Source organism: Pseudorca crassidens, chromosome 21 (assembly GCF_039906515.1).
Source record: "Pseudorca crassidens isolate mPseCra1 chromosome 21, mPseCra1.hap1, whole genome shotgun sequence".
Classification (NCBI taxonomy): Eukaryota; Metazoa; Chordata; class Mammalia; order Artiodactyla; family Delphinidae; genus Pseudorca; species Pseudorca crassidens.
The window spans coordinates 7438459-7452060 of record NC_090316.1 but is presented as its reverse complement, the minus strand read 5'-3'; the positions used below and the strand labels follow the sequence as shown (position 1 = coordinate 7452060).

Sequence of the window (13602 nt, the reverse complement as noted above, 5' to 3'; positions counted from 1 at the left end):
CTGAACCCTTGAGTAGAGGTTTCTACCTTCCATGTATAACCCTAATAAACTGACACTGTCCTTTCCTTCAAGCCTAGGGGACAATTACATATCTTTATTACTAGCCCTGAGGTAAAGCAAAGTCCCTACATCTTGCGTACACATTGATAAATGGTCCCTTTATCAAAATAACACAGGTGAATGTACCATCCATTTTCAGAGAGAGGGGTGGAGGAGAGAGGGGGAGAGAGGGAGGGAGGAGGGAGGGAGGGAGAAGAACAAAAAGAAGAGAAGGAGGAGGGGGAGGGGGCAAGGGGAGGTAGATGAAGAGGAGGAGGAATGCTTGATTCTATGGGGAAGAAAATGACGGATTCTGATAAATTTTGCACATTTAAATAATAGGATATTATAAATAATAATATAATAAATAAGAGACTATTATGTTATCAGTGTAGTTATTCAGCTTTTCTTGTCTTCAGGATATTGTAGGAAAGGCCTGGCAATCATTCAATCAATATATCTTTACAATTGCTTTTTTTTTTTTTTTGTGGTACGCGGGCCTCTCACTGTTGTGGCCTCTCCCGTTGCGGAGCACAGGCTCTGGACGCGCAGGCTCAGCGGCCATGGCTCACGGGCCCAGCTGCTCCGCGGCATGTGGGCTCCTCCCGGGCCGGGGCACGAACCCGTGTCCCCTGCATCAGCAGGCGGACTCTCAACCACTGCGCCACCAGGGAAGCCCTACAATTGCTTCGTTTTCTCCGTCTCTCCTGTTCCTTATTATCACTCATAGCGCAGTAAGAGGGAAATAACAACATCCAAAAAATTTCATGTGATTTGTATAAAATCCCAATATGCAACTTTTTTATTCTTTATCTTCTGATTAGTGCATATGTTCTGGTCTCTCCTTTCCTTGTATCAAAGGATCAAAGACATGGTTTTGTATTTGAGATGGAATTTCTTTACATTCCCTTTCTGACACTCTTACTTCTATTACTCAGCTTGGGCTGCCCTCAAACAATATCACAGAGAACGTTGCTCAAGGTGCCAGCAGGGTCAGTTTCTGGTGAGGTGTGTCTCCCAGGCTTCTGGAGGGCTGCCTTTGCCCTGCATCCTCAGTGGCCCTTCCTCCTTGTGTGCTGGCTCCTCCTCTTCCCACAAAGACACGAGTCCTATTGGATTAGGGGCCCAGGCTTATGACCTACTTTAACCTTAATGACTCCCTTAAAGGCCCCTTCTCCAAATACAGCCACACTGGGGGTTAGGGCTTCAGTATATGAATTTTAGGGGGACACAACTTAGTCCATAACAGACTAGTACGAAAACCTTGAAAAATGTATGGACTGGAGTACGAGAATTTGCTAAAAGTTATGGTTATGACTACTTCTGTTATGAAAATAACATAAGGGAAAAAGTAAAATTATATTTAGCATTGGATTTTTAAAAATATTTTTAAAAAAAATTTACAACTAAGCAGACTAGTTTCTTTTGGTGAATAATGCCTGCTTAGGACAACAGTTGTCAAATAACAAGAACAGCACCTGGTGTTTGTTATGGCTTCTTATGTGCCAATCACTAGGCTGAGAAATTTCCTGACAAGTAAGTATTGAGACTTCCTTTATTGTGTACCATGTGGTCATTTTCTATAAATGTGTCTGCCATGTATGTTTTGTAGTCTCTAATTTAGGAATCAAGATTCTACATAGGCCTTTCAGACAAAGCTTATCAATAGTGTTTAAATTTTCTAAATTTTGTTCTGAGAGATTAATTATTGCTTTGTTTATTTTAGAGTTATTTAGCTAGGTACATATGAGTTCAGGTTTATTCATATAATGATAGTCAAAGTATATTTCATCCTAAATAATGAATCACTTAAAATTCATATTTATTTTACTTGAAAAACATTTTGCTGTTTTATGTTAATATTGATACATTAATTTTCCTTTGGTGACATAGTCTGTTCTTTTTCTTATTCTTAAAATTTCTGTAGCATTATACATGAGTTTGAAACTTATAAAGAGAAAACAACCTGATAATTTTTAATAGCTGAAATTAAAACTTTAAAAAATCTCTTTTGATTATTGTCCCTCTGAAATTACTAATAACATTTTATTCTGTATGATGGCTTCATGCTTTTTAAATAATTTTATCTTAAGTCAAGTGTACAAATCTTAAGTGCCTTGATGCAGTTTTATATAAATATACATACATATATGTATATATACAATATCTATATACACACATATACACATGCATAATTTATTTATACATATTATTTGTGCACACATATATACACACATATTTGTGAAGTGCATGTATGTGTGCATGTGACACATACCTACACAACCACGACAGTGAATAAGATATAAAATATTTTTATCACTCAGGAAGTTCTCTCCAGCAAGTTTTCAGGAATTATCTTGCCACAAAATTTAACTTATATTCTGATGTTTAGCAATATGGTTTATCTTTCCTACACTTTATCTTCAGAAAATGGCATACGAAGTAAAGATTCTTTTGTTTGTGGTTTCTTTTGCCCAACATACAGTTTTTGAGATCAATGGTGAGTATAACAGTACTTCTTTTTATTGCTTACCTTATATGAAGCATTATATGAAGCAATAAAAAGCACATGTTTATCAATTTCATGGATAATCAGTATTGTTAAGATGTCAAATTGACCTAAAGATTCAATTCAAAACCAAAGTCCGAGTAGTTTTTGTTGAAACTGACAAGCTGATTTTAAAAGAGAAAGTCAGAAAACCTAGAAAAGCTAAATCAGTCTGAAGAAGAAGTAGTAGGGCTTACACTATAATTTTCGATGATTTACCATAAAACTATAGTTATTAAGACAAGGTGGTGCTGGAGAAAGGAGACATAAAGCTGTCTATCTATGTATCCATCATCTATTCATCATCATCAACTCTATCTTGTACCTACCTTTTAATATTTAAGTATATATTTATGTTTAATTATTAGCCATTGTATTAATCAGGCTTCTCTAGAGAAACAGAATCAATCGCACACATACGATAAGGAATATTATACATGAAGAGGCTTATTATAAGGAACTGGCTCACACAATTCTGAAGGCTGGCAAGTCTAAACCTGCAGAGTGGGCTGGCAGCCTGGGCACACAGGAGAGCCGATGGCACAGATGAAGCCTGAAGGTATTCTGCTGAAGAATTTCTTCTTGCTTGAAGAGGATGGACTTTTTGTTCTATTCAAGCCTTCCACTGATTAGATGAGGCCAACCCACATTATGGAGGGCAAAGTGCTTGACTCAGATTTCACTGATTTAAATATTAATCTCATCAAACCCCTCCAAGTTGACATAAAATTAACCACCACAAGCATGTCTCAAACTTTACAGGTTCAGGTTCAAAATGAAACTTTCTTCCACCCTTATATTCTCCTCTGCCCCCAAAGCCAGCTGCCCTGCCTTCCTCTACCTAGCTTCTCAAGAAGAATGTTGAGCATAATCACTGATGTTTCCATGCCATTCATGGCATGTATCCAGTAACTTAGCAAGCCCTATATGTTCTGCTTTCATGATATATACCAGATAAAAGCTACTTCTCGCATATCCAAGAATAAAACACCAGTTAATACCATTCATCTGCAATTGTCTCCTATATGGTCTCCTTGTTGTGGATCCTCACCCCTCTACGATCACTTTTGTATAAGGTAACCAGAGAAATATTTCTCTCTGGCTTCAAAACTTCCAGTGCCTTTTCATTGCAAAGAGGATAAAACCCAAAACGATTTACCAAGATCCATAAGGCTGTATATGATTAGTCTGTTGCTTACTTCGACAATCAATATTTTCACAGCCATCTTGTTCTTGATATTCATTTCCATCTGAAAGCCTTGAATTTAATGATCATTTTCATGGGTTCTGATTTCCTAGGTCTTGCAATGACTGCCTTTGTCTCATCATTCATTCCTCTTCTTAAAAACCTTCTCCTCGAAATTTTTCTCTGATCACCCCAGCTAAAATAGCCTACCTCACATCCCATCAATTTTTATCATATTCTCCTAATGTATCTTCTTATTAGGAAATGCAAATATAAGATTGAAATAATTGGTTCCCTCAAAATTGTGTAGAATGTGTTCCTAAAAGCATTGTTTTTCCCCTTGTGAGATTTTAAAATAATATATCAATTCTTTTAATACCTTGGTGTTATTCTGAATTTCTAGTTCTTCTTGTGTAACATTTTAGTAAATTATGGGCTTCTATTAACAATATACTATTTGTCTAAGTTTTCAAATTTATTTAAGTTATAAATTGTTCTATTATCTCTTAAATGTTATTTATATCTGTAGTTCTCCATTATTTTTGTAATTTTATTAATATATTCCTACTCTGTCTTATAAAAATAGTTTTGCCAGAAATATTTTTGTTCTTAATTTTTTAAAGGCCTAATATCTTTTTTGAATATCTCCGTCCTACTGATCATCTGTCTTTCTTTGATTTTTGCTTTTATCTTCACTATTACCTGTGTTCAACAAGTTTTAGGGCAATGTTGTTTACATCTTTCCACATATTTTAGGTTGGATAATTGGCTCACTGATTTAAAGGTTTATTTTCTGCAAAATTCACTAGATACTAATATCCTTAACTATTCTGCCTGATTCTGCCTGATATTCTGCCTGACATATTGCCTAATCAGTTTATCTACACTGCAATATCTTAACTACCATACTTTTATAAAAAGTTTATATCTTCAACTTTTACTCAATTTCCAAACTGCTTTATCTATTTTCTTTTTTTATATTTATAAGATTTTAGTATAAGCTTGTCAATTTTACCCCCAAAAGCCTGCTGAGATTTTGATTAGGAATGCACTGACATCTCTTCAATATCGTAAAAGAAAACTGAATTCTATACGAAAGAGAAAACATTTCAATAAAGTAAGAACAAAATCCATATGAACATATCAATAGCTATAGTAAAAAATCTGTTACCAAAATGGGACATTTAGAAAAAAATTCATATAACTTTAAATGGAATTAATTCCCCGTCAAAAATAATGACAGGATAAAAAAATAAAATACATTTTTTAAAGTTTAGAAAATTAGAAATGGAATTGAGCTTTCTTATTACGTTAAAGAATGTCTATGATAAACCAGAATGAACATAATACCTAATAGTACAATATTGAGAGTTTTTCCCTTGAGATCAGGAATGATACAAAAATGTCTACTATGAATTCAGTTAAACATTGTTCAACTTGAATTGTTCTTGGGATCCTAGGCAATTCAATAGGAGAAAAACATTAAAAAAATAAAAGATAGACATATTGGAAAAAAATGAATAAAATTGTTTTAATTCACATATGACAAAGTTGGACACAGAAAAATTTAAATCTAAAACTACTAGAAATAAATATAGAAATATTATTGTATACAAGTCAGTGTATAACATTCAGTTGTTTTTCAACATAACAGAAACTCATAAATTATACTTAAAATGTAGTATTTACTAATATCATCAAACAGTATAGAATTTACTGGTATGACTAGGAATAAATCAAACAAAATATTTGCAAAACTTCTACATATAAAGCTACAAACAGGGGCTTCCCTGGTGGCGCAGTGGTGGAGAGTCCGCCTGCCGATGCAGGGGACACGGGTTCGTGCCCCGGTCCGGGAAGATCCCACATGCCGCGGAACGGCTAGGCCTATGAGCCATGGCCGCTGAGCCTGCGCATCCGGAGCCTGTGCTCCGCAACGGGAGAGGCCACAACAGTGAGAGGCCCGCGTACTGCAAAAAAAAAAAGCTACAAACAGTTTACACCTGTTTGCTATCTATAGTGTATTTTACTCTAAATTCCATTTTCTCATGTTTACTTCTTATTTAACCAAAGTATGTTTTATTATTTTATATTCACCTTCACTTTGCCCTATTAATGTATTTTTTGTAAAGAACTAATGTTTGAACTTAAATTTTTTTTAAAAAATCCATCAGAGACTCCATCTCTTACTTGGTGAGTTTAATTCATTTACATTCACATGATTGTCATTATATTAGGGTATGTTTAAAACATTTCCTTTGATTATTTTCTATTCATTTTATTTTACATTATTGTTTTTAAGTTTCTTCTTCCTTGGCCATCTTTACATTCATTTCATATACCCTTACTTCTTTCTAAAACATACCAATATCTTTACTGTTTTCTTAAGAAGACAAGTTCTATATATATATATATATATAACAAGTTATATATATATATAACCAAAGCGTTGTGAAATAGGAGCAAAAACATACCAATTTTAAGCACACCAAGATTTTCTGCTAAGATAGAAATGTCAATTATTGCATTTGATTCTGTTTTTCTTCACCTATGTCCCAGGAAGCATTTTGCGGCAATTGATAAATAGTTTCAAAAGTTTTATTTTAACTTGCTTCATAATTGAATCAGCTACATAATGAAGAAAATGCTCAAAATCTAAGCTTGAAATTAAAATTAGTTATTAAATATTGAGTATATTAAAAATTTATGAGCATCTTATAAGACTATAAAATAGATCACTACCATAACTTTCTAAAAGAGGGTAATTTGAACTCACAAGAAGAAAATTGTAAAAATTTTATATGTATTAAGTTAAATGTGTTATATGTGTTAAGTTAAACTTCTTATAGTTCACACATTTCTGTCAGCAGCAGGAACAAAGATCCCTAGAATCATTATGCAAATTTTAATATACTTAGCCATAATAAAATACAGAAATAGTTAATTGTATATTACTCTAAATAGCATCGTACTTATACATCTTAGCCAAGTCACTTAAACCGTACCATACCAGAGCAACACCTCCTCCATAGTATTTATCACACAGCCTCCCTTGAAAGGTTGCACCAACATAATTTGGTTTTTCTCTGTAACTTAAGTTTAAAAAAGAAGCAAATCATAAAATTTTGTAAAATTAAGAACAATTAATATTAAATTTACCTAATACTTTTTGTTTTGCATACTTATATAACAAATTCATAGATATTTCCACTTTAACACTAGGATAACAAAGCATAGAAAGGGACTAAACGTGTCTGCTTATTTTGCAAATAGATTTAAAAAACAAATAATAAACAGTGTATTATCATACGGATTTTTAGAGAATAATGAAGATATTTTTATGTAATTAAAAAATTATACTGATTCCTATAACGTAAAAATGATAAAAATAAATAAAATTTCTTAAAAGTAGAAAGCTAAGCCAATGAAGTTGACAAATGGGCAGAGTAAGCTTATGTGTTGAAGTCTCCCCTTAATCAGATAGAATTAGCCTGCCCTAGCCATGCAAAGGCATGCATATTTGTGGGACAAAAAATAACTTAAAAGATTATAATTTTATAATTATATACATGATTTTTACATAATATGATAATATATAATACATACAGGTTCTGAATATTGATAAGAGAAAAACAAAGAGATTATTAAATAGAAAGGGAGGCTTATATTTTTAAAAGTGCAGCTCACTGTGAATATAGTATGTCAGAGATATTGAAATGTACAATAGTGTTTCTATTTCATCACTATTTTGTTTTGATTTTATGGAAATAAAACATTAAAAGAAGGCCATATTACTATATTCATAAAATTCAGGTATATTTTTTCAGACAGATATTGTTAATATTTTATGTATAGTTAGGCACATTTAATGATACGTTATATACTCAAGGTAAGAAAACGTGGTAATAAGATTGAAGTGAGTTTTAGCTATAAGTCAATAAAAAGAGTAATTATATTAGTAATTCTGCTATAAAACCCGTGTTGTGAAAAATAATATTCACAGGATGTTGTACATAAAAAAATGACATAAGATTTTTTTCCCTAAGGGCCTGTCAACTGTCAGAAATCAGGTCAAATTACATATGCTTTCTAATGTATAAGATTTAGTAATGCCAAGATATACTTACACAAGTAAAAATGCCACATCATGTGGACGCAAAACAAGATAAGATTGTTTCCATTTTAAAAATCTGCGTAATAATTCATTGGCATCTCCAGTTACCTGAATTTTATTTTCATCTATCCAAAGCTCTAATGAAGATAGAATTATTGTAATATTAAATGAATCAAAAATCTAAAATTGAAGACATAAAGAAAATATGTTCAAACTACATGGTTTAAATAGATTTGGGAATTTATCTGCAAAAATAAACGCTATACCGATGTAAATATTAAAAACCTAAACTGTAAATCTGGATTGGATCTTATAAATTCTATTAGCAAGTAATAAATATCACTAATAAAACAAGTAATAAGTAACATTTTGATATGCTTGTGCTTAAGCCAGCCCAATGTCAAGTGTTTAATTTAAGCCTTACAAAACCCTAATTAGGTATTTACAATTATTATTACTCCAATTAAACAGTTAGAAAACTGAAACTTAAGATGATTATATATTTGCCCTCTTTCACACAATATGTGTATTCAGGCAGGGTCATAAAAAAAGTCTGAGAATTGTTTAAGTAACACAAATGCAAAAGCAAACACTTACAGCATTGGTCAATCCAATCAACTGGAAAATTTTTTGAGTGACAACAGTTGTATCAGAACCCATATGATTATACTGAAAAAGATAATTGCCTTTTAGATCTAAATATATATTGCTTAATATTTAATGATGGTTATTATGTTTAAAATTTAGAAGTATGAGTTAAGAAATTATTTAAATTACCAATTTATTAGTTTTTAAATAGTATTTATTATTATAGACATAATGTGTGGAAAATTAAAAATATTAAAAAAATACAAAAAGGCACTACAAACTCTTGCAAAATTAAGAGAAGACGAAAGCCTTCTAAACACATTTTACAAGGCCAGCATTATCCTAATATCGAAACCAGACAAAAACACCCCAAGAAAAGAAAATTACAGGCCAATATTCCTGATGAATATAGGCGGAAAAATCCTCAAGAGAATATTGGCAATGCAAATTCAACAGCACACTAAAAGGATCATACATCATGATCAAGTGGGATTTATTCCAGGGATGCAAGAATGGTTCTATTTCTATGAATCCATCAATGTGATGCACACCACATTAACAAAATAAAGAATAAAAAAATCATATGATCATCTCAATAGATACAGAAAAGGCATTTGACAAAATTCAACCTCCTTTCAGGATAAAAACTCTCAACAAAGTGAAGACAGAGGAAATGTGTCTCAGCAAAATAAAGGCCACGGCCAACATCATGCTCAACAGTGTAAAGCTAAAAACTTTCCCTCTAAAACCAAGAACAAGGGAAGGATACCTACTATCGCCACTCTTATCTAGCATAGTATTGGAAGTCCTGGCCAGAGAGATTAAGGAAGAAAAAGAAATAAAAGTATTCAAATTGGGAAAAAAGAAGTAAAACTGTCACTATTTGCAGCTGACATATATAGAAAACCTGAAAGGCTCCACCAAAAAACTGCTGGAACTAAGAAAAATTCACCAAAGTTACAGGATAAAAAACCAATATGCAAAAATCTGTTACATTTCTTTATAATAATAACAGGCTATCAGAAAGAGAAATTAAGAAAACAATCCCACTTACAATTGCATCAAAAGAATAAAATACCTAGGAAAAATTTAACCAAGGAGATAGGTCTTTACACTGAAAACTAAAAGACATTGATGAAAGCAACTGAAGAAGGCACAAATGAGTGGAAAGTTATTCCAAGCTCATAAATTAGAATAGTTAATATTGTTAAAATGTTCACACTACTCAAAGCAATATACAGATTCAATGCAATCCTTATCAAAATGTCAATGGCATTTTTCACAGAAATAGAACAACAGACCTAAAATTTGTATAGAACTACAAAGACCCTGACTAGCCAAAGCAAATGTGAGAAAGAACAAAGCTGGAGACATCATGTTCCCTGATTTCAAACTATATTACCGGTACAAAGCACTGTGGGTGGTATTGTCATTAAAACAGACACATAAGTCAATGGAACAGAATAGAGAGTTCAGGAAAAAACCCAATTATCGTGGGTTAATTAGTTTACAACAAATGGGGAAAGGACAGTCTCTTTAATAAATAATGTAGGGAAAACTGTACAACACATGCGAAAGAATGAAACTGGACTACTATCTTACACCATACACAAAAAAATAATTCAAAATGTATTGAAGACTTGAATGCAAGACCTGAAACCATAAAACACCTAGAAGAAAACAGGTGATATGCTCCTTCACATTGGGTGGATAATGAACAAAGCATGAATATTTTTAATATTCAAAGTTTTCTTACAAGTTGACAAGAAGGCAAACAACCATTAATAAAATGAGCAAAAGGATTAAGTTGTCAGTTCAGTGAAAAGAAAATACTAGTGGCCAGTAAACATTAAATGATGTTCAAATTAATTCTCAGTTAAGGAATGGAAGTTAAAATTACAATGAGATATAATTTTATACCCATTGGCTGACAAAAATTAAAGAGAAATATAAAACTAATCGTTGGCAGGTATGAGAGGAAAATACTACTTTCAGTTTTACCTTGGAGATGCGAAAAGTTACAGCGTTTTTATAAAGCAATGAACAATATCTATTGAAATTAAACTACATACGTATCCTTTGACCCATCATCCATACTCCTGGTTACCTACTTTCACAGAGATTACGTTCCCAAGATGTAAGAACTCATGACTAAGGATACTTCATGTAGCATTATTTATAGTGACAAAGCAACATTTAAAACACTGGAAACAAAGTGAATACTCAACAATAATAGAATAAATGAATAAATGATGGTATATAAATACAATGGTATGCTGTGCTGCCCTTAAAAATGAATTAGCTATTCAGTTGATTTGAAAGACCGCCCACCAAAAAAATTAATGAGTATATTAAATAATTCAAGCAAACATCAGAGACTGACAGACTTGATTAAGGAAAAAAAACAATTAAATATAAATTGTTACAGAAGGGATGTCCCTGGTGGTCCAGTGGTTAAAACTCCATACTTCCACTGCAGGGAGCACAGTTTGATCCCTGGTCGGGGAACTAAGATCCCGCATGCCGTGCGGCATGGCCAAAAGAAAAAAATTGTTACAGAAGACATAGTACATTTTCAAGGACTGGGAAGTCCATCAGGAAGACATAAAACTGTAAACATTATATGCATCTAAGAACTGAGCCTAAAAATTACACGAAACGCACAAGTGAAGGGAGAAATAGAAAATTCAACAATAATGTATGGAGATTTAAGTACACAATTTCAGTAGTAGAATAACTGGTCAAAAACTCAACACAGATATAGGAGACTAAAACTAAACCCTAAACCAACAGATACTTATAGAATATTCCACCCCAAAATGTCACAACATGCGCTTCTCAAGTGCTCATGGAACATGATCTAGGAATAGACTATACACTAGGTTATAGGATAAGCTTCAACTGAGTTAATACAATTAAAAAATACAAAATTGCTCTCTGACCATAAAAAATCAACAACAGAAAGAAATTTGAGAAATTCAAAGTATGTGGAAATTAAACAATAGATTATAAATAACCAATAATCAAAGAAGAAATCACAGGGAAATTAGAGAATACTAATACAACATAGTAAAATTTATGGTATTCAGCTAAAGCAGTGCTCAGAAGGCAACTTATAGGAAATAGCTATATTAAAAAAAAGAAGCACCATCTCAAATAACTAATTTCCACTTAGGAAATTAGTGAATGAAAAGCAAAGAACTCAAAGGAAGGAAATGGAAGAAATTAATAAAAATCAGAGCAAAATGATTGAAATATGAATATAAAAAACAACATATATTAACAAAACAAAAATTATTAATTCAGGATAAAAGAAAGGTTACAGTCACTAACCACAGAGAAATAACTAGCCTTGTAAATGAACACTGTGAAAAATAATGTGGCAACAATTTAGATAACTTAGATGAAATGAATGATTTCTTATAATAAACAGATACTGAAACTGACTCAAGAAGAAACAGAATATGTAACAAGCAAAAAGATTAAATATGCATTTAAAAAATTCCCACAAAGAAAAGCCTAGTTCTAGAAGGCTTTATTGGTGAATCCAATCAAACATTTAGAGAAGAATTAACACCAATTCGTTACAAATTCTCCTATAAAATCGGAGGGAACCCATTTCTATTCATTCAATAAGGTCAGTATTACCCTGATACGAAAACCAGAAAAGACATAACAAGAAAATAAAAGTCCAAAACAAACTACATTCCTCATGAATATTATTGTAAAAATCCTAATCAGAAAACTAACCAATTTATGCAACACATAAAAAGAAATAGACACCACGACCAAGTGGGATTTATCTCAGAAATACAAGCTTGGCTTAATGTCTAAAAACCAATAGATGTATTTCAAAACATTATAGAACAAGGAACATAATGACCAAAACCCACATGATTCTTTTTTTCCTTTTTACATCTTTATTGGAGTATAATTGTTTTACAATGCTGTGTTAGTTTCTGCTGTATAACAAAGTGAATCAGCTATACGTATACATATATCCCCATATCCTCTCCCTCTTGCATCTCCCTCCCACCCTCCCTGTCCCATCCCTCGAGGTGGTCACAAAGTACTGAGCTGATCTCCCTGTGCTATGCAGCTGCTTCCCACTAGCTGTCTATTTTACATTTGGTAGTGTATTTATGTCAATACTACTCTTTCACTTTGTCCCAGCTTCCCTCCCCACCCCCTGTGTCCTCAATTTCACTCTCTACGTCTGCGTCTTTATTCCTGTCCTGTCCCTATGTTCATCAGAACCTTTTTTTTTTTAGATTCCATATATATGTGTTAGCATACGATATTTGTTTTCCTCTTCACTCTGTATGACAGACTCTAGGTCCATCCACCTCACTACAAATAACTCAATTTCATTTCTTTTTATGGCTGAGTAATATTCCATTATATACATGTGCCACATCTTTATCCATTCATCTGTCGATGGACATTTAGGTTGCTTCCATGTCCTGGCTATTGTAAATAGAGCTGCAGTGAACATTGTGGCACATGTCTCTTTTTGAATTATGGTTTTCTCAGGGTATATGCCCAGTAGTGGGATTGCTGGGTCATATGGTAGTTCTATTTTTTTTTTCCATAGTGGCTATATCAATTTACATTCTCACCAACAGTGCAAAAGGGTTCTCTTTTCTCCACACCCTCTCTAGCATTTATTGTTTGTGGATTTTGTGGAAACTGGACATTCTTTCAAAAGACACAGAAGAAGCATTTGACTAAAGAAAAAAAAAAGCTCAATAAACTAGGGATAGACGAGAACTCCCTCAACCTGATAAAAGACATCTATTAAAAAACCACAGATAGCATCACACTTAATGGTGAAAGAATAAGTGTTATTTCTCTTAGATCAGGAAAAAGATAAGTATATCTGTTCTCATTGCTACTATCTCAGCTTTCACTGGAGGCTCTAGCCTAAGCATTTAGTAAAGGAAAAGAAACAAGAGGCATCTACGTAGAAAAAAAAGAAGTTAAACACTCTATTAACAGACAAAAAGATGTGTATATATAAAAATCCTGGGCTTCCCTGGTGGCACAGTGGTTGAGAGTCTGCCTGCCGATGCAGGGGACGTGGGTTCGTGCCCCGGTCTGGGAAGATCCCACATGCCGCGGAGCGGC

At 32.9% G+C, this 13602-nt stretch overlaps 1 protein-coding gene across 1 annotated transcript in view; it reads right to left on the bottom strand.

Moving 5' to 3' along the window:
• ADAM2 (ADAM metallopeptidase domain 2) overlaps positions 1–13602 on the bottom strand; it is a 79792-nt gene that overhangs the window by 31924 nt on the left and 34266 nt on the right. The window contains exons 8-10 of the mRNA XM_067722117.1: positions 8485–8556; positions 7901–8067; positions 6784–6865 (exon numbers count right to left, since the gene is read on the bottom strand). Of these exons, the coding sequence (XP_067578218.1) occupies positions 6784–6865; positions 7901–8067; positions 8485–8556 (321 nt within the window). The remainder of the gene's footprint in view (positions 1–6783; positions 6866–7900; positions 8068–8484; positions 8557–13602) is intronic.